We start from the raw sequence: 27,557 nt of genomic DNA, 5'->3' as shown, positions 1-27,557 counted from the left end.
AGGGTTATACAGTTACTATACATTATACACCACATGCTGCTATACTGTACAGTAACTTATATATCACATATCCAGCTGCTGTGTTATCAGGGTTATACAGTTACTATACATTATACTCCACATGCTGCTATACTGTACAGTAACTTATATATCACATATCCAGCTGCTGTGTTATTAGGGTTATGCAGTTATTATACATTATACACCACATGCTGCTATACTGTACAGTAACTTATATATCACATATCCAGCTGCTGTGTTATCAGGGTTATACAGTTACTATACATTATATACCACATGCTGCTATACTGTACAGTAACTTATATAACACATATCCAGCTGCTGTGTTATCAGGGTTATACAGTTACTATACATTATACACCACATGCTGCTATACTGTACAGTAACTTATAATATCACATATCCAGCTGCTGCTGTGTTATCAGGGTTATACAGTTACTATACATTTTACACCACATGCTGCTATACCATACAGTAACTTATATATCACATATACAGCTGCTGTGTTATCAGGGTTATACAGTTATTATACATTATACACCACATGCTGATTGCTATACTGTACAGTAACTTATATATCACATATCCAGCTGCTGTGTTATCAGGGTTATACAGTTACTATACATTATACTCCACATGCTGATTGCTATACTGTACAGTAACTTATATATCACATATCCAGCTGCTGCTGTGTTATCAGGGTTATACAGTTACTATACATTATATACCACATGCTGCTATACTGTACAGTAACTTATATAACACATATCCAGCTGCTGTGTTATCAGGGTTATACAGTTACTATACATTATACACCACATGCTGCTATACTGTACAGTAACTTATAATATCACATATCCAGCTGCTGCTGTGTTATCAGGGTTATACAGTTACTATACATTTTACACCACATGCTGCTATACTATACAGTAACTTATATATCACATATACAGCTGCTGTGTTATCAGGGTTATACAGTTATTATACATTATACACCACATGCTGATTGCTATACTGTACAGTAACTTATATATCACATATCCAGCTGCTGTGTTATCAGGGTTATACAGTTACTATACATTATACTCCACATGCTGATTGCTATACTGTACAGTAACTTATATATCACATATCCAACTGCTGCTGTGTTATCAGGGTTATACAGTTACTATACATTATACACCACATGCTGCTATACTGTACAGTAACTTATATATCACATATCCAGCTGCTGTGTTATCAGGGTTATACAGTTACTATACATTATACACCACATGCTGCTATACTGTACAGTAACTTATATATCACATATCCAGCTGCTGCAGTGTTATTAGGGTTATACAGTTACTATACATTATACACCACATGCTGATTGCTATACTGTACAGTAACTTATATATCACATATCCAGCTGCTGTGTTATCAGGGTTATACAGTTACTATACATTATACACCACATGCTGCTATACTGTACAGTAACTTATATATCACATATCCAGCTGCTGCTGTGTTATCAGGGTTATACAGTTGCTATACATTATACACCACATGCTGCTATACTGTACAGTAACTTATATATCACATATCCAGCTGCTGTGTTATCAGGGTTATACAGTTACTATACATTATATACCACATGCTGCTATACTGTACAGTAACTTATATATCAACTGTATATACTATGTGTATATTATATACGGCGCTGTACAAGTTCGGCAATTAGTATGCTGCTTTAGGATGCAGAGTGGGGATACCCGTGATTCCCCGTATGGAAGATAGTATAAACAAAACAATATTTGCATCTAGCGCAACTAAGAAAAACTCATGAATAGATCGTTACTCACGCTATCTTTATTTCCTTCTCCTGGTGGTGAGATGTTTCAAATCCTCCAGATTTGGGTTCCAATAAGGTGAGTTTAGTCCACGCTGGGAGTACGCCCCGGCCGGTGGCGTAGTCTCTACCAGCTAGTGTTCCGGTGAGAGTTCACTGTGACGTCACAGGGTTTGTTTGATGCAACTTATATATCACATATCCAGCTGCTGCTGTGTTATCAGGGTTATACAGTTACTATACATTATATACCACATGCTGCTGTACTGTACAGTAACTTATATATCACATATCCAGCTGCTGCAGTGTTATTAGGGTTATACAGTTACTATACATTATACTCCACATGCTGCTATACTGTACAGTAACTTAGATATCACATATCCAGCTGCTGCAGTGTTATCAGGATTATACAGTTACTATACATTATATACCACATGCTGATTGTTATACTGTACAGTAACTTATATATCACATATCCAGCTGCTGTGTTATCAGGGTTATACAGTTACTATACATTATACACCACATGCTGCTATACTGTACAGTAACTTATATATCACATATCCAGCTCCTGTGTTATCAGGGTTATACAGTTACTATACATTATATACCACATGCTGCTATACTGTACAGTAACTTATATATCACATATCCAGCTGCTGTGTTATCAGGGTTATACAGTTACTATATATTATATACCACATGCTGCTATACTGTACAGTAACTTATATATCACATATCCAGCTGCTGTGTTATCAGGGTTATACAGTTACTATACATTATACACCACATGCTGCTATACTGTACAGTAACTTATATATCACATATCCAGCTGCTGTGTTATCAGGGTTATACAGTTACTATACATTATATACCACATGCTGCTATACTGTACAGTAACTTATATATCACATATCCAGCTGCTGTGTTATCAGGGTTATACAGTTACTGTACATTATACTCCACATGCTGATTGCTATACTGTACAGTAACTTATATATCACATATCCAGCTGCTGTGTTATCAGGGTTATACAGTTACTATACATTATACTCCACATGCTGATTGCTATACTGTACAGTAACTTATCACATATTCAGCTGTTTCTAAATGTTTGTTTCATTAGTTTTACATGTTAGTCAAAATAATAAATCATTGTTTTTCGGACATGGAACCAATTGTCTGCATATCAGTGATTTCTTATGGCAAAATTTGCTTTGGTTTAAGAGTGATTTGAATTACAAGCACGGTCCCGGAACGAATTATGCTCGTAATCCAAGGCACCACTGTATATAAATTGCCTTTATGTTTAAAGTTTCATCATTCCAGTATTGTATGTCCTAAGGAAGTGGTGTATTCTTGTACTCCAGTCTGACACAGTGCTCTCTACTGCCACCTCTGTCCATGTCAGGAACTGCCCAGAGCAGTTACAAATGCCCATAAGAAACCTTGCTGTTCTGGACAGTTCCTGACAAGGACAGAGGTGGCAGCAGAGAGCACCGTGTTAGATAGAAATACAGGACTTCCATGTAGCCTAAGCAGTTAGCAAAAGCAGTCTAGTAATTCTGTGCCATCATTGTTCTGTTATACTAGTGTTATCGCAGATATAGTGTTTCGTTTTAGTGTAAAACAAGACTGTTCTCGAACTGTTCTGCTGACATCTAGTGGTGAACATGAGAACTGCAATGCTTTGTTTTGCTGCTTTTTTTTCTTAACAAACAGACATTTCTATCAGTGAAAGATGTAATAGATCTTAACTTTTTATGTTTTTTCTCCCCCCCCATAAGTTCCACCATTTAAACCGCCTCCTAAAGATGTCAAAGTCAAAGACAATGGGGTGATGTGTAAATCCTGCTTTGCTTTGAGTGCAAAAAACTGTGATTGTAACAACGTTTTTGTGAACTGCACCAGGGAGGAGACAAAATGCATTGCACGGTCTATGTCTGCTTCAGGTGAGTTCTGCAATGATAAGTAGGAGTTAGGGCTACGTTAGTGACACCTCCAAACATTGGGGGCTTTTAAACTTGGTATTGAAGCTCAGTGTATTTAACCCCTGAATATACCAACACACGCATGTTAAAGATTGATGTAGTGCAGATGCGGGTGACAGAGCCTCAGCGGGCCCCTCATCCATCCACTATGCACAAACACTTGAGACACCACTGATATTGACACACACAGTACTGAAACACACACTTACTGACACACACATTACTGACACACACACTTAGGGGCCTATTCCACGGAGCAATAATCGGTCGAATCGGCCCTATTCGGACGATTATCGCTCTGTGGAATAGAGACAATGATCAGCCGATGATCATGTCATCGGCTGATCGTCTATTTAGGTACAAACCTAGAATAATCAGGCACCAACTGTGCATCGTTACGACCGACGATTCCACAAACAGCATACTTTACCTAGCCAGGCTGCAGGGCTTCTCCTGCGCTCCTTCTCCCAGTCCTGCACGCAGCTTCGGAGCGCAGCCAGTGATTGACTGAGCGGTCTGTCAGCTCAGACACGCCGCTCCGAAGCTGCTGAAGCCGCAGCTGGACCGGGAGAAGGAGCGCAGGAGAAGCCCTGCAACATGGATAGGTAATGTAACGATGTCCCTGCAGCCCTCGCTAAACGATAAACAGGCAGTGGAGTTGGCCCAGTAAGTGAGCGCCAATCTAGCAGATCAGCGCTCGTTTACATTATTGATCGGGCCCTGGTCGTCCCGTGGAATAGGACCCTTACTGACACAGACACTGACTGGCACACCCACTTACAGACAAACACTAACACACATTACTGACACATTTACTGACTGACACACACACATTACTGACACAGACACTGACACACCCACTTACAGACAGACACTTACTAACACACATTACTGACAGAGACACTAACTGACACTGACTGACACACACATTACTGACACACTTACTGGCACACACATTACTGACACACCTACTTACTGACACACATTACTGACACACCTACTTACTGACACACATTACTGACACAGACACTTACTGACACACACGTTACTGAAACACTTACTGACACTGAGTAACACTCGCACACACACACACACACACACACACTGATACAGACATTACTGACTGACACACACAACACTTACAGCTCAGTCCTTTCCCTCTTCCTTTATGTCAGGCTGCTCAGGACCTGCAGGTCATGTGATCAGGTCTTCCACCCTTCTCTTTGAGCAGGACGCTGATGGACTCTTTCTTCTGATGTACAGCCCCTCACCCTGCACCATAGTGAGCAGGCTGAACATCAGAGCACAGGGCCACTCTGTCTGATGATCTGCCTCTTGCTGTCCACGGGCATCAAGTTACACGATTTCAGGAATGCTGGCCCCACATTTGGGTAAAGCCCTTCAGTAAACCTCCTTCAGCTGTGCCAAGTAGTGCACAGGAGACAGTGACATCGAGTGGTCAGAGCGCAAACGGTTACCTTCATCTCAAAGCATATATATATATATACATAGAGATACTGACCTACACCTGTTTAATACATCCGCTTTGGGACTTTGTATACGTCACTTGGCATTGGTAGCTCGATGTCCCTAGGTAACCCATAATATTTGTCATTGAGCTGTTTCAGTGATACAAAGAGGAATGACTTCTGGCACTAGAATTCTGTTAAGCAAAAGGGAAAATATAGTTAGCTTTTATACTTAAAGGAGAAGTCTGTTGATTTAAAAAAATTTAAACGCCAGGGGGGAACATAGTAAACAGTCAATACTCACCTCTCCCTGTGCCTTTGTAGCATTGTCCAAGAAATTCTTTTTAGGCGACACGTCTGTGTCGTGGGTGGTGCTCGTAGTAGGAAAAAATTCCTATAGCATCATGAAAGTTCAAATCTCGGCACTCACCATTTTCAACTCTGTTGAGGAAGGTTTGATGCCGAAACGTCCTGTTTTTTACCGCTGTAAAAAAATCTGATGAATTTTCAATAATAAAAGATTTCTGGAAGCATGAAAATGGTGAGTGCCGAGATTTGAACTTTCTTTGTAGCATTGGACTGCTGCTCCAGGACCCCTGTCCACTTGGCCAGTCAGTGACTGGGGCAGGATACCATTGCAGTCACTGATTGGCTGAGCGGGCAATCCAGCGGGGGTCGTGGAACCTTTCATGAGGTGCTTTGCAGACACATGGACAGGTAAGTAATGATTGTTTATATGTTCCCCCTGCCTCTGCCGGCTGACATTTTTTTTAAATGGACGGACATCTCCTTTAAAATTAAGTAGGTGCTTACTGCCCCTTTTAGTATGCAGCTAATAGCAGATTAACTAGAGAATTGGTCTCTAAGGCACTTTGGTAGAGATATGTATCTTTACTGCTTTACGAATCTACTTAAAGTGAACTCAGTCCAATTAGACGAAAACAATTTTTACAAAAAGAAACATTCACACTCACAGAAGAATTCTGCAGATCCATCAGATGATACCCGGAGAGACGCATGCAGGAGCACGATCACCGATCCAACCCTAGACTAGAATAAGATTGTAGAACATATCCTTGCAGCCTGGACTGGTGGGGACTGTACTAAGAAGGCAGGTTCGGGGGCACTGAAGAGGAAAACACGTCTCTTTGCCTAAAGGATTTTATTTGGTCCTAGAATTGTCTCTTTAACTGCTTCTTTCTCCCTGTCTATATTGTACTTATTAGCTGATTGATTGGCCTGACTAGCAGGGGCTGGAGACATGGCAGACATTTGCTGGGGTCCAAGCCAGGCTCAGACTGGTTTTAGGTCCACACCTTTCCATATTAAGGCCTTGTTCACAAACTGTGTATTTGATTAAACAATGGCCGTTGTTCCAGGTGTGCAACAATGGCCGTTGTTTAATCACAGTGGCTGATTATATTCTCTGCTATGGAATCCCGGCCAGAGTGTATGCACTCTGTATACACTCTGGCCAGGATTACATGCAGCTATTCATTGAATAGACTGTGCAGACAATGTAAAGTGCGGCTGGAGCCACACTTTACATTGTCTGCTATGGTTAATTGGAACGCAGGCACAACTGAATGTAATATATACACCCAAATGTGCCCACACTCTGCCCAGGGTGAATTTCACAGACAGCGCCCACTGTTATACAGCATCTGAAAATGTCCTAAAAGGGATTAGGTTGCTCTCATTGATTGAGAGAAACATGCGACCAAAGCATCTTACTTTCATTCATGTGAACATGGTAAATACACAGCATTAAAGTTGACCCTTCCACTGCAATATACCTCACTGTGTTTAACATGGCAAGTAAGGTATAATGTGCTCAGCCACACAACATCCTTAGGCTGGAATACGAGTATCGGGGCCCTGCATGTATTATGAAGCTTTCTCATATTCCAGGTGTTTCGTAAGCGGATCCAACTTGGGCAAGAGGAGGAGTAAGACCGTATTTAGCTTGAGACCTACATCCTTTATATTAGAATACACAGTAGGGTATAGGATGTCATTTTCCCTCTATTTTCTCTACAGGAGGGTACAACCATGGAGTCGCCCTACGAGGCTGCACCACCAAAGAGATGTGCGATACCTTCAATAAGGACCTAAAGGTTAATACCACTAATCTGAAGTTCATCATTTCCTGCACGGATGAAAGCGACAGCGTCCACAAAGTGCTATTACCGCTCGTCCTCGCTGCCGCCATGTTCTCCAAGCTCACCACAGCCACGTGACGTCGGTCTGAAAAAACAGCTCCATGTATCACGACTAGCAGTGCGACACTACTGACGTTCCGAGTGAATTATCTAATGCTTCTTTGCTTCGTGTATTCCTAGTTTTTAGATAATCACGTATTCTTTCTTCTAGCCCCCCAAAAAATAAAAGATCGGCAGATTTCCCGTTGGCGTAAAACGATGCATTGTGGGAGCAGAGCCCACTGTGAGATTGGTATGAATACTTCTGGGAGATATTGAGCAGAATTTTTTAATTTTTGTGAAAGCGAATGGAGACGGAAAATGTCGTATTATTAATAATAAGGGCTCTGGAATAAAACTACTGTAAGAAACTAAAAGAACCAAGAAACAGCTCACCAAGAAGAAACAGGAATGGAAAACCCAAGAGACGAGTGATAGGGTGAAGATGGCGATTCCACCAATAAAACGAAAAAGTTTATCAACGCAAGAACTTATAGTCTACAAAAATATCCACAAAAACCATCAGTGTCCTCTGACCTTGGATACAAGATCTTCTTCACATACAAAAAAATTCTTGTGGACTTTCTTTAAGAATGGAACCAAGCTGACCGTATATGATGTCGAGAATACAGTGGGGCAGTAAGACTGATGGATTTTATATATGCCGTAATTATAAATAACAGTAACAACATTAAAACCTAAATAACACTGAAATCTAATATTGTGTCTAACCCCTTGTGCTGTGGCCCCCTGAGGATGTCCTGTAGTAGCTGTCACCAAGATACCAGGTGCAGATCCTGCAAGTCCTTTAGGTTGTGAGTCCCAGAGGGGGCTGGCTCAGAAGTGAGGATACACCTAAGGGATAGCTGAGATCTGTGAGTCCATGGGCACTGTAGCATCTGTCGCACTGGTTCAAGGCCTTCATACTCCCTTATACATGATGATGATACATTGTGTGCCCATGGTGTCAGGCACTGGTATAGTAGAAACATAACTAGTGTTGACCATACTTGCCGAACTGTTCAGAAATGTTCTCCAAACCTGAATGCTTGCCATTTGACTCCTGGTGGTTGGAGAAGTTGGGAGTCCTGGAAAACATGGATACAGTCATAGACATCCAACTTCTTCAGTCAAATGCCAAGCATTTGGGTTTAGAGAGCGTTCCTGAACAGTTCAGGAAGTCCACTCAATACTAAACCTATGGCAGTCCTTTAAACTTTATCTAACAATACGGAGGCACCGTCTTTTGTAGGTACAACACTCCATTAGATGGCTTGTGAGGAACTTAGATAGGATACAGGGGTCCTGGCAACTCTTGCCCAGGACAAAGCACTAGGCCAATGCTGTCTTCCCTGAGGGGTGTACTTGCACTTCCGGTGAATTCCTAAGATACAAGTTCTACTTACACGTTATATATAAGCTGTAATTCCTACTGGCGAATGTGGCTCCTGGTAATAGATGATAGTTTGGCAGCCACTTGAACTCTAGGTCAGGTCTGAGGCCGTTGCAGAGAGTAGGAAGACAGCACTCCACTGGTCGGTGGTGCACGATGTAGAAAGATCCAGAAGTATGTATAGAAGGAACCCGGCACTCACCAGATGAATATGAGCTTATTTATTCAGTGAGATATGCATCACGTTACACCAAGTATGCGTTTCGGCCAGGCATGGCCTTCATCAGCTTCCCTGTGGGGTCCTAGAGTAGCGATGAACCTCTCTTTCTGTCTGTATCTCTTCACTCTACATAACACATCTCTAAACAATAGGCCGACCATGGAACCTTCCCTCCAAAATCTTCAAAGGAAGGAAATCTGTAGTTACCAACACACAATAGTGTTAGGCCTTTGGACCAATCAAATTGAATATTTAGTTATGAAAACCAGATTATCCTGCTCCCGTCCAATCAAATGTTCTTCAACGTTAACCAATGTGGCTAAAATGGTATAAGAACTGGGTTGAAATCCTTAGAGGTTATGAATGAATGGAGGTAAAGCATCTGGGTATGTAGTACATTCATTCATAACTCTATAACATCAGAGCTATACCTACTTGTCGTCACTCTGGGACGGAATCTAAATAAAGGCTTCATCTCTGGAAAAGAACCGAGGTTGGACTGGATTTTTACCTGGCAGTGGTAAAGGAGATTCCACGTACACATTAGATCACAACATAGTTCTGGGTCTTTCTTTCCAGGAGGGTCTTTGACTCAGCCCTAAAAAGGTACTCCCCTATTTAAAGAGGACCTGTAGCCAGCCACTATAATGGAGATGTTACTATTATGAAATAGCTTGGGGTGTCCAGATTATATACCTTTCTACAGTTGCCTGATGCGTCCCCTAATAGTCAGATAGGTGTGAGCTTAAAGAGGTTGTCCAAGGAAAATTAACTTGTTCCCTATCAACAGGATAGGGGACAAGTAAGAGATCGCGGGGGACAGACCTTAGTCCCCCCCACGATTTGCATATGGGTCCCCTGCCTTTTTTGTTATGAATAGAGCCACGGGTAAGGCACATGACCCGCGGCTCTATTCATTCCTATGGAGCTGCCAGAAAGTGCTGAGTAAGCGCTCTTCCAGCTTCCTTGGCTCTATAGGAATGAATAGAGCCGTGCTGTACCCACAGCTCTATTCATAACAAAAAAGGGAGATCGGCAGGGGGGTATAGAGGTTTGAACCCCCTCAATCTCTGTGGGTAAGGGACAAGTTAAAGCGGTACTCCACTGAAACGTAACTTTTCATATGTTGTTGGTGAGACTAACAATTCCCTCCATACTTGTTATTATCCAGTCTCACAAAAATCTGTGTGTGATCTTTTCTCTCTGTCTCCCCCTCCCTTCTGAGACAGCTGATGTAAACAAGTCCCTGGCAGGCTTTATCTGCAACATTGTAGCCTCTTTTGTAATGCGAGGAGGGTTAATCTCAGTAAATTTACCAGCAACTTGACCTCAGAATAACCCTTCCAGCACTACAAAGATGCTACAATGTTGCAGGTAAAGCCAGCCAGAGACTTGTTTACATCAGCTGTCTCAGAAGGGAGGGGGAGGAGGGGAGACAGGGAGAAAGGCTCACTCACAGATTTCCGTGTTTTCAGCAGAAAGCAGCAGCTAAGGACAGGAGGAAGGAGACTGAATAGTTAATAACAACAACAACAACATATTAAAGGTTATGTTCGAGTGGAATAATTTTCCTCTTTAATTTTGCTGTCAGAGATATAGGCTGGGTGACAGTGGCTGTAGGCAGAATCTAGCCTCTCTGCTGACTAAGGCGAACTATAAAAAGGCTATACATATTTCCATCATACTGATACAGACCAAATCCAGTATTCTAAGATCCACAGTACAAATAAAACCAGTATGCACAAGACCAATAGTAAACAACACTACTGCCATTATCACCACATAGTAATTGGATAACACTGCAATTCTGTTACTTAAAGAGGTTTCCCCTGCAATGCAGTATAGCTCATGGGGGGTGCAGACACCTGAGGTCAGAAGCAGCTGACTCTGTTCACTGTATTTGTATTTACTGCTGGTGCTGGACAGCTGATCATTGACTGACAACCTATCAGTCCTGTTGATAGGTCATCAATCTGTTTTGCCCTGAAAACCCCATTAACAAAATCCACTATTAAAACACCAATGTCCCCCCCCCATTACACTGACCCATATAGAGTTTATACAAATGGTAGGCAGGTTCTGCAGACTGTATATGTGATTACAGTGCAGTTATTTCCAGTGACTCACAGGTGATGTTTTCTCTAACCAGAGTCTTTGACTTTCCCCATTAAGTAGTTATGCCCTTCTTTGCACCCATATAGTAGTAAGGTCTCCTATTTGCCTCTATATAGTAGTGAGGCCCCTCTGTGCCCTCGTATAGTACTTAGACCCCTCTGTGCCCTTATAGAGTAGTTGGGCCCCCTCTGTCCATCCATGTCCTAGTAATGCCCTCTCTATGTCCCTATATAGTAGTAAGGCCCCTAAATAGTCATGAGGCCCCCCTCTAAGCATCCATATAATAGTAAGGCCCCCTCTGTGCCCTTTTTAGTAGTAATCCCCCTTCCCCTTTGTACGCCATTTAGTAGTAAGCCCCCTCTCTGTTCCCCATTTTAGTAGTAAGCCCCCCTCTGTTCTCCATTTAGTAGTAAGCCCCCCTCTGTTCTCCATTTAGAAGTAAGCCCCCCTCTGTTCTCCATTTAGAAGTAAGGCCCCCTCTGTTCTCCATTTAGTAGTAAGCCCCCCCTGTTCTCCATTTAGTAGTAAGCCCCCCTCTGTTCTCCATTTAGAAGTAAGGCCCCCTCGGTTCTCCATTTAGTAGTAAGGCCCCCTCTGTTCTCTATTTAGTAGTAAGGCCCCCTCTGTTCTCCATTTAGTAGTAAGCCCCCCTCTGTTCTCCATTTAGTAGTAAGGCCCCCTCTGTTCTCCATTTAGTAGTAAGGCCCCCTCTGTTCTCTATTTAGTAGTAAGGCCCCCTCTGTTCTCCATTTAGTAGTAAGGCCCCCTCTGTTCTCTATTTAGTAGTAAGGCCCCCTCTATTCTCCATTTAGAAGTAAGGCCCCCTCTGTTCTCCATTTAGTAGTAAGGCCCCCTCTGTTCTCCATTTAGTAGTAAGGCCCCCTCTGTTCTCCATTTAGAAGTAAGGCCCCCTCTGCTCTCCATTTAGTAGTAAGGCCCCCTCTGTTCTCCATTTAGTAGTAAGGCCCCCTCTGTTCTCCATTTAGAAGTAAGGCCCCCTCTGCTCTCCATTTAGTAGTAAGGCCCCCTCTGTTCTCCATTTAGTAGTAAGGCCCCCTCTGTTCTCCATTTAGTAGTAAGGCCCCCTCTGTTCCTCATTTTAGTAGTAAGGCCCCCCTCTGTGCCCCATTAGTAGTAAGGCCCCCTCTGTTCCTCATTTTAGTAGTAAGGCCCCCTCTGTTCTCCATTTAGTAGTAAGGCCCCTTCTGTGCCCCATTAGTAGTAAGGCCCCCTCTGTTCCCCATTTTGGTAGTAAGGCCCCCCTCTGTGCCCCATTAGTAGTAAGGCCCCCTCTGTGCCCCATTAGTAGTAAGGCCCCCTCTGTTCCCCATTTTGGTAGTAAGGCCCCCCCTCTGTGCCCCATTAGTAGTAAGCAATCCGGGTCTCGAGGGAGAAGGATGACAAGCAACGGAGCACAGGAGCAACAACCCACAGCCCAGTGCCGGCTCTTCTGCTGCACTTTTCTCCTCTCCGGCCGGCACAATGTAGTATCAGAGACGCAGGCTAGTAGCATCAGTGCCCCTGTAGCCATGAAATCTGTTGAGGGATGTAGTCCCTACTTGGACACCAGAAGTCCCTGCTTGAGTCACTGCCATGATGACCACACTGACCTTATCAATGGAAACTGGAGAAGTCATCCGTTTTGTTACGTTTGCTGTTATTTTATTTGCTTTTTAACTTGTACGTTAAATCACTACAAACTATTACTCCCCCCCCCCCAAAAAAAAAAAATAATAATAATTGGCTGAATCAGAAATAGGATTTCTGTGCAACGTTCCTTATTATCTGTGGTTTTGTACCTCCTCTCTATGTGTCATCTCTGAGGAGAGGAAGCAAATCGAATTACTTCTGTTTTTTTTTTTTATTTCTCCATCTTATTATAACAAATCGGACACGACTGAGTCATTTTGCAAAACCAACGCCCTGGTTTCTGAAAAAAAAAAAAAAAAAAACTTTCTTCTACTGTAGGTCGCGCAGTTGTTCTCATATAATCCTCCCGGAATCATGGACAGCGCTGTGCTCCTGCTCCCCTTCATCCTCTCCACCCTGGTATCTACAAGTAAGTAACTCTTTATGCTACCTGATCTCTGAATTTATTTGATTTTTTTTTTTTTCATAGAATTTCTTAACTGAAAAAAACAAAAAAACAAAAAGTAAGGCTAAAAGTCAAATTAGGAAAAAGTCAGTAATCCACTCTTCCAACTCTCTTTCCATCCTTCCCCTTCTACAGACTCTTCTACAGACGGTCTGTTTCTAATTAACAAGTTCTAAAAAATAAAAATAAAAAATCTATATTAAAATATTTTTTAATTTATTTCATACAATATTATGGGGGGGGGGGGGGGATTGACCGTTATTTTGTCGGTCTCTGACTGTATGAGCTTTCTTCTAGTTTTATGTGATGCTTTCTGAACGTTTCTGGGTTCTTAGATTCTAGCAGGAAAAACCAGAAAGTGTTCCATTCCATATTTGTCTATGATTTGGCTGAAATTCCAGGAAAGTCTGACACATTAAGATGCTCTGATTCTGCCGAGTCCTTCACTAGTTAACTCTCTGCTCCTCCTTATTCTTGTTACTGTAGAAAGTGGATTAAATTTAGAAACCCTGGCAAGTAACACAAGCAGAGGAATGTTATCCCCTTCACTGCCAGGACCCTACTCATAGTGGAAAACAGTCCCATACTGAGTGCTATATACAGTATAAGCTACGCACAGTAGAGGAGGAGGATTCTTTACAGGCAACAAACTTCCCAATCACTACTAATCCAATGGCAAGATTAAAAAAAAGTGCACAAGCTGCAATACCAGATATCACCAATGGAAAGGGTGGCGCTATTTCTGGGGAAAAAAAAGCAGACCTTGTTTTGAAATGTTTTACAACCCTAAAGGGGTCATCTCTACTATTAGAGAGTGAATCTGTTGTTTTGGATTGTTTTGGATCATGATGGGAGTTGTACTTTTTGCAATGGCCACAGCTTGGACTTGTAGTTTTGTAACAGCTGGAGAACAAACGGTTGGGGAACAATGGTCACCGATTCATTTGAATGAACACCATGTAATACCCAATCTCTCCTGTAGTGGCCACTACAAAAAAAAGAAAAAAGAAGAGGGAACTAGAAAGTTCCCCAAGCCTTTTTTTTTTAAAAAAAAGGAGTGTTCTTCCCTTATAGCAAAAACAAAAACTTAAAGGAGAACTCCGGGCTGGGGTGATGCTGGGGAGGGGGAAAGACGTAACATGCTCTTCCGTCTCCAGCACTGGTTCCGTTATGCTGCAGCTCTGGTCTCCTGGTCCCAGGAGCTTCCTGGTAAGAGGGGGGACCTGGGACATGATGTGCCAGGCCCGCTCAGCCCGTCAGTAGCCATAGAGCGGTCCCACCTTGGCCGCTGACACGTCACGTCCCAGGACCCAGAAACAGCCAGGACAGGGGACCAGAGCTGCAGGATACCGGCCTCATCGCTGGATCAGGGGAGGTAAGAGCATGTTACTTCTTTCATCCTCCCAAGCACCCCAGTCCGGAGTTCTCCTTTAATTACTCCCTTAAATTTAGTTCTCCCTTTAAATAGTAAAAAAAAAACATAAAAAAATATTTCTTACAGTTTTCTCTTTTCTGGACACGCTGGGTAACAATCCATATGTTTGGATACGTTATAGATAGCGGTCAAATTCTGCCGCCATCCTCCACCACTTGCTGTCTCCTCTGTGGACGTCCTTTAGTTAGCGTCTTGCTTGCTGCCACAACTCTCCTGCCAGGACCACGCCTATGTTTTCAGCACACAGATTGCTGCTTTCTGGCTTTTTAAAGGGCCAGCACACCTCATGAAATCACTAAAGGCAGTGGCCAGTCATCCTTCCCCATCACCCAGTGCCTGAGCAGCATGGCCCCTTGTTCTCTTCAAAGTTCTTCATCTGTAATAGTATATTAACCCTTTTGGGTGGTGACAAGGTTGTTATGTTAGTGCCCTGCTGTTATTGAGCCCCTGAGACCCCTGGTGCCAGCTGCTTCTCATTCTCTACATTTTAGGGGGTAGGGCCAGGACTGGGTAAATTGGCAGTAGCAGGTCCTCCATTGGCTGCCCAGCCAACCGCAGCACAGCACAACACTACATCCTTACTGCTATGCCATGACACAGTGCTGGAGAAGGAGCATGGCCCTAACCCCCATAGGGGGAGATTTATCAAATATGGTGTAAAGTGAGACTGGCTCAGTTGCCCCTAGCAACCAATCAGATTCCACCTTTCATTTTGCAAAGAGTCTGTGAGGAATGAAAGGTGGAATCTGATTGGTTGCTAGGGGCAACTGAGCCAGTTTCGCTTTACACCATGTTATAAATCTCCCCCATAGTGACCAAGCCATTTTCTTCTCTTTTTTTTTCCGATTCAAGTGTAACACTATCACCTGGACGAAAGGACAGCGGGTCATCAAGGATTAGAAAAACATGGCTACTTCTTGCAAAAACTTTTCTGCGGGTTGTGTGTGGTATTACACAAAGCTTCATTCACTTTAATGGAACCACACCCAAATTGAGCCCAGGAGTGTCACTGTTTCTGAAAGTGGCCATATTTTTATAAGCCTGGATAACCCCTTTAAGTCCTGCCTGTGTAACACTATGTAGGCCCTCTTGTGTTCCTCCACCTGCCAGCTGTTGCTAACAAAGACTATTCCAGGTGTAGTGAACCAGGGATTCCCTCTAAGAAAGTCCAAACATGCCATGCCTTGTCTTCACAAACTGGTACGGCCCAATGCCCGATGTCAAACCCAGTGGGTCCAACAACTTACCTCTCCCCGTGCCTGTGGTGAGCGACGAGAACGGCCGTGGGACCTCCACCGGGCTTTGGGATCTCCAGGGTGTCCATGTCACGATGCGGGCGATGGACTGGCCGCTCAGCCAGTCAGTAAGTGGGGTGGGACACCGCTCCAGTCACTGATTGTCTGAGCAGTCAGTCCATCAGCCAGGACAGGCATTTTGCCCTTAGTTATGATGACATCACAATTTGGGGGAAAATTACTTCCGGCGGAGGTTTCAAGGCCGCAACAACCACTCACCGCAGGCACGAGGAGAGGTAACTACATACTCTAAATCAATTCCCCCCCCCCCCCCCCTGTCGGCTGCCGGCTTTTAGAAAATATCAGACTTCTCCTTTAAATATGATTTACTCGTAATACTAAACTTGACCACATGGTGCGCTATTACAAATGAAGAGGCCCATGAAACACAAGGCAAAACTGACGTTCATGCGAGTCACTGCCCCCTCAGACTTTGTATGAGACATAGGGTGAGCATTGTTATTCCTCAAGGTCATGTTTCCATATAACAGCACGCCGTGTGGTCAAGGGTGGTACTGCAAGATATTTATTGCAACATTCTAAAATAACTTTATTCATAACTATAATGACAACTGACAGAGTCCATAGTGGTTCATGGACTGTAGGTTGGAAAGTTCAGTATAGAGAGTAAAACTAGTGTCCTCTGAATTTATTTTGTGGTAATGGACATCATTGCTCTATTTCAGCTTTGTCGCTGTCGTGCACGGAATGTTCTGGTGAGAAACCATGCCAGGGACCCTCAGTCACCTGTCCTACAGATTTTGATGCTTGTGTTGCAACCTTAGAGAGTACAACTAAAGGTAAGAGAGTATAACTGGGCAATGTTATACTATACAGCGGGGATCGGGGAGACACAGAAAACATCGGGCCACAAGATTCATTTCTCAGGTCTAAGGGCTAAGTGGCCGTGCAGATGTCTTGGGTTGTGGGTGAAAAAATTCTTACAAGGGGCTTTAGGTTTTATCAATATTTTACCCACAAGAGCTTAAAGGGATTGTTCAGCAAAAAAAAAAGTTTTCTTCTAAATCAACTGGTGCCAGAAAGTGCCAGAGATTTGTCCTAAAGGAAGTGGTGTATTCCCTAACCCTACTTTAGTGTAATGGTTGGTATAGTGAGGAACCCAGACCGTAAAAAGGGTTTAAAGGGGAAAAATTGTTTTTTACATTAAAAGAAAAAAGCCAGAATACTTTCCTCCAATGATCCTGATCAGGTTTTCTGGACCCCCACAGTCGTCTTCTTCTTTCCCCTTCGGATAACATTCCATGTGGGCGGAAAGTGCCCTGTAGCTGACTGACTGGGCATAAAACCACTTTAAGGAGAGAAAAAAAAACATGAAAGGGCCGGAGAACCCTTTCAATCCTTCTAACTTAGTGTCAGGGTAATGGTTGCAAAGGAGACAATGCTCTTTTTCATGTAACAATTCAGTCAGTATAATGTCACTGTGCAGTTACAGAGGTTTTGGTGCTGTGTGACAGGAGAGTTGACCATACAGTGCGAGCACCGCCAGGATTCTCTGCTCGTGAATGTGGATGCGCAGCAGCTGTAGTGAAGGCTTGTCCCACTCTGTGCACGCTCAGAAATGTCTGTCAATCAATACTAAGCCATGTCTGAGTGTGAAAAGAACGGGGACTTCCTTTTTTTGAACAGACAAAAGACCAAGTACTGGCAAAGGGGGGAGTGCAGACTGGAGTATGACAGTGAGGAAGAGAGTCAGATACTAAAACTTGTTCTTTTATTCTAATCTCTTTCTATTTTCTGACTGTAATTTTTTTTTTTATTTCACTTTTTGTACATTGTAATGGAGGCGGCCATCTTGCCTGAGCTGTTTTAAACAGTATTTACTGATATGCTTTACAGCATGCCTCATGGACATAGATGACAATAGACAGACTCTGTCCCCTTGAGATGAATGTGAGACATTAGTGAGCTCGCTCCGTGACCTGTGCAGAGGTCATTCCACAGGGAGCTGATATTGTCTCCTCTATCTACTGGTGTCACATGACGCTGCAATGCTGTACAAATCACTTTACAGCAGCCTCCTCTTATCACCACAGACACAACAGGAAGTCTCAGCTTAGTTTTAACCCAAGTGGTGAAAATGAAAACTGCACAATATCAGGATTATTTTATAAAATAGATAGAAAAATGGAAAATTAGAAAAAATGACACCAAAATTTTTTTAAGTCATTTTCTGATGACCCCTTCCCTTTAAGCATAGCAAACATAGAAAAAACACAGTATTTTGCAAAACTGCTTACAGTCACAGTTCCTTTTGATTATTAAAAAATAAAAATAAAAATCATCCGTGCCTCTTTTAAGTTAGTTTTTTCTTCTTTATCACACGCTCTTCTTCTTCATTCTATTTGTAGATGGAAAGGAAGTACAGCTGTACAGCCAGCATTGTGGGAAGAAAGATATCTGCTCTTATAGCGGCAGTCTGACTACGGACCATGGGGTGAAGAACGTCAGTAGCACCTGCTGCTTCACCAATAACTGTTCTCCATCAAAGCCAACGTGTAAGTATCATCTAGGAATGAGGAAGAAACGCCTGTCCACCTGGTCAGTCAGTCTGCAGGATTATCCGCACCTCCAGAGAGGGAACCGTACAGGCACCTTTGTGTTCTGGTTTTTATACGACTGTCCAATGTCTACATACATCTATGGACTGGGAATTCAGATATAGGTATGCTATAAGTATGTTAAAGGACTAAATAAGTTTCAGGAGGGAAGTGTTTTTAGTAAAAAAACTGAGCTCAAGAACAAGAGAACACAGTGAGAGGTTAGTTGGGGGAAAGATCAGAAGCAATGTGAGAAAATATTATTTTACTGAAAGAGTAGTAGATATCTGGAATAAACTTCCAGCAGAGGTGGTTGGTAAATCTACAATAACATAATTTAAACACGCCTGGGATAGACATAAATCTATCCTAAGATAATAAGAAAGAAAATACTAAAAGGGCGGACGAGATGGACCCAGTGGTCTTTTTCTGCCGACAATCTTCTATGTTTCTATAGGGAGGTATCTATTATTTTCATGGCCTACACTATTTGGAGGTGTTTGCTGTCCTTTTCAGCCATTTTCTAGGTAGTTTAATAAGAAATTGGAAGACAATGTAGAACCAGGACTGCTGGGTTGGGATGTGGACAAGATGGTCCACTGTACAATTTTATGTAAATACAACCTGTATTGTACATATATGTTTTTAAAAAAAAAAGCACTGCAGAATCTGTTGGCGCTATAGAAATAAATATTCTTATTATTATGGTGAGAAAAGTGAATAAAGTGAGTCCCACTTTTTTGCTGCAGTCGTGATAGAGACTTATGAGAAGACGTTGATGTTACCAGTAGAGGCAGGTCTAGAAGGAAACCCTGGAAGGTCAATGAGTTATAAAATCTTATATTCTTCTTAAGTCCCAGCAAGAAAAACTGACAAGAACGGGGTGTCCTGTAAGGCGTGCAGTGCCGAGAAGGAGAAAACGTGTGAACCGAGCACGACTATAGAATGTATCGGGGATGAGAACAGCTGTGTGACCATGACCATCGAGACTAAAGGTATCAACCAGTCATGTATCAGCCATACTAAGTAACTCCATAATTTCAGAACACCTCAGCTGGTGCAGAATCTCATACTACACCTCAGCTGCTGCAGAACCTTATAATACACCTCAGCTGCTGCAGAACATCATAATATACACATCAGCAAGCGTAGAAAATATAGTGGCACTCACCAAGTCTATAAAACGCTCGTCGCTCCTCTTCTGTGGAATGCACTTGTTTGTTGCTCTGTATCTGACCTGAAATAAAGCATCACTTTTATGGACTTGGTGAGTGCCACTATATTATCTCCGCTTACTGACTTGATTCTACTGCCTTAGTAGAGTACCACCTGTACAGTGACTAAGCCCGTGGCCCGTGAAGGGACATATCAGCCGTATATTTACTGTGTCGGAGTGCCCCCTCGCTGTATGTGTTACATCATATATACCCCTCAGCTGCTGCAGAACCTCAAAAAACACAACTCAGCTGCTGCAGAACCTTATAATACACCTCAGCTGCTGCAGAACATCATAATACACCTTAGCTCCTGCAGAACCTCATCCTACACACCTCAGCTACGGCAGAACATCATAATACCCCTCATTATACACCTCAGCTGCTGCAGAACCACATAATACACCTCAGCTGCTGCAGAACCTCATAATACACCTCAGCTGCTGCAGAACCTCATAATACACCTCAGCTGCTGCAGAACCTCATAATACACCTCAGCTGCTGCAAAACCTCATAATACACCTCAGCTGCTGCAGAACCTCATCCTACACACCTCAGCAGAATCTCATAATACACCTCAGCTGCTGCAGAACATCATTATACACACCTCAGCAGAATCTCATAATACACCTCAGCTGCTGCAGAACATCATTATACACCTCAGCTGCTGCAGAACATCATTATACACCTCAGCTGCTGCAGAGCCTGATAGTTATAATCTCTGCATTATTTCTTCGGCCATCTGTAGCTTCTGGCCCCATCTGCTGGGAGTTTCTTCCATTACAATCCTCTCGAGGTCTTGCGTGTTTGCAGGTTATTTTCCAGACTTTCCATTGGATTAAGTTCCAGACTTCTTGCCGCCAGGATAAAACAGTCCAGTTTTAGTGGTAAATTTAGATCAGTGCTGTCATTTATATAAAGCTTTGACCAGAGTTGTTTATAAATGACAAAATGAGGCCTAAAAAGAAACGAGCCCCCTATCTCCATGGCGACAAGGTAGAGGATCCATAGTGATGAGCAGTGCTATGCTTCCCCTGGGACAGGAAGTGGCTGGTGCTACCCCATAAGAAACAGCTAGATCAGGGATCAGGAAACTCACCCTCCAGCTTTTGCAAAACTACAATTCCCAGCCTTTGGCTGTCCAGGCATGATGGGAGTTGTAGTTTTGTAACAGCTGAAAGGCAAAAGATTCCCCATCCCTGGCCTACAGTTATTCAGTCTGCAGCAGGGGGTATGGAGTCACGATAAGGGGGGTAAAAGACGACACTTACTTAGAGGTCCTGTGCCTGGCAGAGGTCTCCTCAGATAAGGACATCGGGGGGAGGGGGGACATTTATACAGACTGGCGTACTCGTATTACTCGTACTAGTATTAAATTAGGCCTTACCCCCAATTGCCCCATCGGATTCAGTGAATCAGGCCTGGCCTGAGAAGGTGTAGATTTCTGCCATGATTTACACCTGCGAGCACTGTGTCAGACTGCAAAGAATACACCACTTCCTGCAGGACATACAACAGCTGATGAGTACTGGAAGGTTTTTTGGTCTTTTTTTTTTTAATAGAAATAATTTTCAAATCTGTATAACCTTTGGATGCCAATTGATTTTTAAACTATAAATCGGTGTAGCCCTTTAAGTACCTGACCTGACTTTACATCCCACTAACCTGCCATTAACTTTTTTCCTTTTTAGAACCAACATCCTACAGTTCTTTCCGTGGTTGCGGCACACAGGGCTGGTGCAAAGTTAAGGAACGAGAATTCATGTCCGAGGGAAAGACGACCGAGATTGAAATTGTCTGCAACGGAGGGAACGCCGCCCTACCCCTGAGCCTGCCCCTCACCCTGCTGGCCGCACTGTCCATCATCAGAGTCGTCTATTAAACCCAGAATGGTCCAAGCACAATTTTCCACGACACTTTCACTATCAGTTCCTCACTTTTTCAAGATCTCTGCTTTCTGTCATTCCATAGGAGCAGCCATTGTTTTCTCCTGGGGTATAGACCATTCCTGGTCATGTGACAGACATACGGGTACACCACTCTGATAACCGCACAGTAGCCTGCTAAAAGATGGACACTCCCATTGTAGGACAGCAAGCAGAGATCTTGAAGAAATAAGGAACTGATACAGGAAGTGTATTCAGAAGTTTGATAACATTTCTCCATTAAAGGGAACCTGTCAGCGGGACGCGGGCACAGAGCCCGCCCGACCCCCCGGTGAAGCCCCCAGATACTTACCCTTTCCGACAAGTCCCATTCCTGGAGCCAGTCCCGCGACGAAGATATAAGCGCTCGAAGCCGTGCGCGCACGCTGCAGAGATGAGTCCGACGCCCATAGAGAATGACGGCTCCATTCATTCTCAGCAGCGGGCACTTCTTTGTCCCAGGACCGGCTCCCTTAAAATCCTAAAAACCCTTTAAGTGTAGGTGTAATAACAGTATGGCGATAATTTATAATGTACAAGGGATCCCATAGACATGATAGGCTATGACAGGATGAGGCTGGGGTCACACTGCATTTTTGCAATCCGTCTTTTTCATCCATTTATGCAAAAAAAAAAAAAAAAAGATGTAAAAACTGATGCATTTGATCGGATCAAAAAACAGACCAAAACAAATTAGTTTTTTTTTTAGTGACCACATTTTTGTGTACTCAAAAAAAAAAACGCATTTTGCTCAGTTTTTATTATTCATTTTTTAGTTAGGGAGATCAATTGAAAAAAAGGTTCAGAACAGATGCCGTTTTTTATCTGACTTTTGCATAAAACTGATGGGGGGAAAAAAACGGATCACAATAACACAGTGTGAATACAGCCTTACCCAAGTGTTTTCATTACGGGTTTCGGTAATCTCGTCACACGGTGCTTTATATGATAATTTCCTCCTAGGTTTCTTAGCAGGTCTTAGAAAGTGTATGACCCTATAGGGGGCGCCCATGGGCCCAATGAAGAGTTCTTCCTAGGGTAAAGGATTAGTAATACGTAATTGCTTTCTTTCAAAAACAGCGCCACAGCTGCCCTCAGGTTGCTGGTGGAATTACAACTTGGCTCCACTCACTTCTGAGCTGCAATACAAGAGCCAAGAGTGGCGCTGTTTCTGGAAGAAATCATCTATGTTTTCATAATGCTGGATAACCCCTTTAAAGAAGTCAGAAACTCGTTCAGACCCCAACAATAATTTCTGTACCTGATCTTAGAGGGGCTCTGGTGGTCCTCTGTTTGTCACTGTTAGTCCTGGTTAATGTTAGTATTTTCCATATCTGCATATTATAAAGCATTAGTTCTGTCTGAATTCGCTGCTCGTCTATATTGTAGAACCTGGTGCCTTTTATCTGCAGGACTCCATCTTTAGAGCCATAGATAGTGTCACATGATCCTTCTCAGCCAATTGGCAGCACTGGAGGGAGATCATGTGATTCCTGCTGTGACTACACAGGAAAGGTTTTGTTTTCCAGGTGTTTGGCACTTTGGGGTCTTTCTGGGGAAGGGGTATAGCTGTGGGGGCAGCTGTATAATAAACGGTACATGTTAGAGCGGGTTCTGGTATATACTGTACACCTCTTGTCTGGGGGATGTACGTGCACCTACCAGTATAACCAGTATAACCCACCAGATTAGGGAATGACAGCGATGCTCCTCTCTTAGTAGGTTTCTCATAGTGTCAGGATCAGGCAGAACTGTGAAGAGCATGTGCCATAGTGGATGTGACCACACAATAACTATCAGTCCTCATAAAACAACAACTAAACCTTATAAAGTACATGAACAAGGAGCCATGATTGTTGTGTAATAAAATGGGTTTCCACCACTCAAGTTTGGAATGTTTTTTGGCTTCACAGAGTCTCAGATCCTCGTCCTATTACATAATCCAATTTCCATCATTCATATAAAACATCATATAAAACATTGGCCACTGAGCCCACACACAAGACCACCATTACCAGAGTTTTGCAGCTTCACTGAATAGATTAGGACAGTATCTTCTGAGTAATCTCATTATCATTGTAGGGTGGGGCCAGCAGAGTCGTCTCATTATTATTAGAGAGCGGGGTCAGCAGAGTCATCTCATTATCATTAGAGAGCAGGGTCAGCAGAGTCATCTCTTTACCATTAGAGGGCGGGGTCAGTAGAGTCATCTCATTATTAGAGGGCGGGGTCAGTAGAGTCATCTCATTATTAGAGGGAGGGGTGAGCAGAGTCATCTCATTATCATTAGAGGGCGGGGTCAGCAGAGTCATCTCTTTATCATTAGAGGGCGGGGTCAGCAGAGTCATCTCATTATCATTAGAGGGCAGGGTCAGCAGAATAATCTCATTATCATTAGAGAGTGGGGTCAGCAGATTCATCTCATTATTAGAGGGAGGATCCAGCAGAGTCATCTCTTTATCATTAGAGGGCGGGGTCAGCAGAGTTATCTCATTATCATTAGAGGGCGGGGTCAGCAGTGTAATCTCATTATCATTAAAGGGAGGGGTCAGCAGAGTCATCTCATTATCATTAGAGGGAGGGGCCAGAAGAGTCATCTCTTTATCATTAGAGGGCGGGGTCAGCAGAATCATCTCATTATTAGAGGGAGGGGTGAGCAGAATCTCATCATTAGAGGGTGGGGTCAGTAGAGTCATCTCATTATCATTAGAGGGAGGAGTCAGCAGAGTCATCTCATTATCATCAGAAGGTGGGATCAGTAGAGTCATCTCATTATCATTAGAGGGAGAAGTCAGCAGAGTCATCTCATTATCATTAGAGGGCGGGGTCAGCAGAGTCATCTCATTATCATTAGAGGGCGGGGTCAGCAGAGTCATCTCATTATCATTAGAGGGCAGGGTCAGCAGAGTTATCTCATTATCATTAGAGGGCGGGGTCAGCAGAGTCATCTCATTATCATTAGAGGGCGGTGTCAGCAGAGTAATCTCACTATCATTAGAGGCAGGGGCCAGCAGAGTCATCTCATTATCATTAGAGGGAGGGGCTAGCAGAGTCATCTCTTTATTATTAGAGGGCGGGGTCAGCAGAATCATCATTATTAGAGGGAGGAGTGAACAGAATCTCATTATCATTAGAGGGAGAAGTCAGCAGAGTCATCTCATTATCATTAGAGAGCGGGGTCAGCAGAGTCATCTCATTATCATTAGAGGGAGGAGTCAGCAGAGTCATCTCATTATCATTAGAGGGCGGGGTCAGCAGTCATCTCATCATTAGAGGGCAGGTCAGCAGAGTCATCTCATTATCATTAGAGGGCAGAGTCAGCAGAGTCATCTCATTATCATTAGAGGGCGGGGTCTACAGAGTCATCTCATTACCATTAGAGGGCGAGGTCAGCAGAGTCATCTCATTACCATTAGAGGGCGGGGTCAGCAGAGTAATCTCATTATCATTAGAGGGTGGGGTCAGCAGAGTCATCTCATTATTAGAGGGAGAAGTCAGCAGTCATTTCATTATCATTAGAGGGCGGGGTCAGCAGAGTCATCTCATTATTAGAGGGCGGGGTCAGTAGAGTCATCTCATTATTAGAGGGAGGGGTGAGCAGAGTCATCTCATTATCATTAGAGGGCGGGGTCAGCAGAGTCATCTCTTTATCATTAGAGGGCGGGGTCAGCAGAGTCATCTCATTATCATTAGAGGGCAGGGTCAGCAGAATAATCTCATTATCATTAGAGAGTGGGGTCAGCAGATTCATCTCATTATTAGAGGGAGGATCCAGCAGAGTCATCTCTTTATCATTAGAGGGCGGGGTCAGTAGAGTCATCTCATTATTAGAGGGCGGGGTCAGTAGAGTCATCTCATTATTAGAGGGAGGGGTGAGCAGAGTCATCTCATTATCATTAGAGGGCGGGGTCAGCAGAGTCATCTCTTTATCATTAGAGGGCGGGGTCAGCAGAGTCATCTCATTATCATTAGAGGGCATGGTCAGCAGAATAATCTCATTATCATTAGAGAGTGGGGTCAGCAGATTCATCTCATTATTAGAGGGAGGATCCAGCAGAGTCATCTCTTTATCATTAGAGGGCGGGGTCAGCAGAGTTATCTCATTATCATTAGAGGGCGGGGTCAGCAGTGTAATCTCATTATCATTAGAGGGAGGGGTCAGCAGAGTCATCTCATTATCATTAGAGGGAGGGGCCAGAAGAGTCATCTCTTTATCATTAGAGGGCGGGGTCAGCAGAATCATCTCATTATTAGAGGGAGGGGTGAGCAGAATCTCATCATTAGAGGGTGGGGTCAGTAGAGTCATCTCATTATCATTAGAGGGAGGAGTCAGCAGAGTCATCTCATTATCATCAGAAGGTGGGGTCAGTAGAGTCATCTCATTATCATTAGAGGGAGAAGTCAGCAGAGTCATCTCATTATCATTAGAGGGCGGGGTCAGCAGAGTCATCTCATTATCATTAGAGGGCAGGGTCAGCAGAGTTATCTCATTATCATTAGAGGGCGGGGTCAGCAGAGTCATCTCATTATCATTAGAGGGCGGTGTCAGCAGAGTAATCTCACTATCATTAGAGGGAGGGGCCAGCAGAGTCATCTCATTATCATTAGAGGGAGGGGCTAGCAGAGTCATCTCTTTATCATTAGAGGGCGGGGTCAGCAGAATCATCATTATTAGAGGGAGGAGTGAACAGAATCTCATTATCATTAGAGGGAGAAGTCAGCAGAGTCATCTCATTATCATTAGAGAGCGGGGTCAGCAGAGTCATCTCATTATCATTAGAGGGAGGAGTCAGCAGAGTCATCTCATTATCATTAGAGGGCGGGGTCAGCAGTCATCTCATCATTAGAGGGCAGGTCAGCAGAGTCATCTCATTATCATTAGAGGGCAGAGTCAGCAGAGTCATCTCATTATCATTAGAGGGCGGGGTCTACAGAGTCATCTCATTACCATTAGAGGGCGGGGTCAGCAGAGTCATCTCATTACCATTAGAGGGCGGGGTCAGCAGAGTCATCTCATTATCATTAGAGGGTGGGGTCAGCAGAGTCATCTCATTATTAGAGGGAGAAGTCAGCAGTCATTTCATTATCATTAGAGGGCGGGGTCAGCAGAGTCATCTCATCATTAGAGGGCGGCGTCAGCAGAGCAGAGTCATCTCATTATCATTAGAGGGCGGGGCCAGCAGAGTCATCTCATTAACATTAGGTTACTATGACAGCTGGGAGTCTAACACTGACCTCTGACCTATCACTGGTAGACATCTCTCAAGTTTTTCTGCAGTCAGTGTAACATTATGGCTACAAACACAAAGCCCTCATACATCTCTACAGGAAAAAAAAAATCGTGGCTCAGAAATAAAACAAAAAAAAATTTGCTCAACTCTGTTTTTTTTCTTTTGATCCAGTATCTTCACTGTCGTGTACATTGTTCTGCTCCGGGGGAGATGATCTTCTTCAGGTGCTTTCTGTGTTGTGTCTCACACAGTCCTGCCTTATGTCCTAATACCGGTGATGTGCGCCTGGTGTAAATGCCGCCTTTGTCAGGTTTTTAGAAGAGAACGTTTACTGCTAGAGAATAAAACCACAAAAATTCTACTGATTTATTACTAAGATGGAACCTTGTAAGGGCCGACACATCAAATTTCATACAATAGAATGTACAGTACATGAATGGGAAAGAACTTTTAAGTTGCTGCCCATGGTGTTACTAACAATTCTTTCCATAAGGTTATTATCTATTCGGTCTCCTTCCCCCAGTTCTCAGCTGCTGCTTTCTGCTGAAGACAAAAAAAAT

The 27,557-nt window shown here is 43.4% G+C and overlaps 3 protein-coding genes across 3 annotated transcripts in view; 2 read left to right on the top strand and 1 right to left on the bottom strand.

The window, feature by feature from the left end:
• The window catches only part of LOC138769539 (phospholipase A2 inhibitor gamma subunit B-like), a 19,275-nt gene extending 10,979 nt beyond the window's left edge, over positions 1 to 8,296 (top strand). The window contains exons 4-5 of the mRNA XM_069948085.1: positions 3,643 to 3,807; positions 7,356 to 8,296. Coding sequence (XP_069804186.1) covers positions 3,643 to 3,807; positions 7,356 to 7,555 — 365 coding nt within the window. The 3' untranslated portion in view covers positions 7,556 to 8,296. The remainder of the gene's footprint in view (positions 1 to 3,642; positions 3,808 to 7,355) is intronic.
• The window catches only part of LOC138768551 (phospholipase A2 inhibitor and Ly6/PLAUR domain-containing protein-like), a 71,429-nt gene extending 56,455 nt beyond the window's left edge, over positions 1 to 14,974 (bottom strand). The window contains exon 1 of the mRNA XM_069946453.1: positions 14,839 to 14,974. The gene's annotated coding sequence lies outside the window, so the exon portion shown is untranslated. The remainder of the gene's footprint in view (positions 1 to 14,838) is intronic.
• LOC138768550 (phospholipase A2 inhibitor NAI-like) lies at positions 13,193 to 23,653 on the top strand. The gene is made up of 5 exons (XM_069946451.1): positions 13,193 to 13,303; positions 16,756 to 16,869; positions 18,439 to 18,585; positions 19,482 to 19,622; positions 21,533 to 23,653. The coding sequence occupies exons 1-5, from the start codon at positions 13,249 to 13,251 to the stop codon at positions 21,721 to 21,723; spliced, it is 648 nt and encodes a 215-aa protein (XP_069802552.1). The 5' UTR covers positions 13,193 to 13,248; the 3' UTR covers positions 21,724 to 23,653.
• Positions 23,654 to 27,557: the final 3,904 nt, after the last annotated feature.

Source organism: Dendropsophus ebraccatus, chromosome 12 (genome assembly GCF_027789765.1).
Source record: "Dendropsophus ebraccatus isolate aDenEbr1 chromosome 12, aDenEbr1.pat, whole genome shotgun sequence".
NCBI classification, from domain to species: Eukaryota; Metazoa; Chordata; class Amphibia; order Anura; family Hylidae; genus Dendropsophus; species Dendropsophus ebraccatus.
This window is presented reverse-complemented; position numbering and strand designations above follow the sequence as displayed.

Coding starts and splice junctions, on each gene's coding strand:
- LOC138768550 (XM_069946451.1), top strand. CDS start 13,249: ATGGACAGCGCTGTGCTCCTGCTCCCCTTCATCCTCTCCACCCTGGTA. Junction 13,304..16,755: donor CTCCACCCTGGTATCTACAA/GTAAGTAACTCT, acceptor GCTCTATTTCAG/CTTTGTCGCTGTCGTGCACG. Junction 18,586..19,481: donor TTCTCCATCAAAGCCAACGT/GTAAGTATCATC, acceptor ATTCTTCTTAAG/TCCCAGCAAGAAAAACTGAC.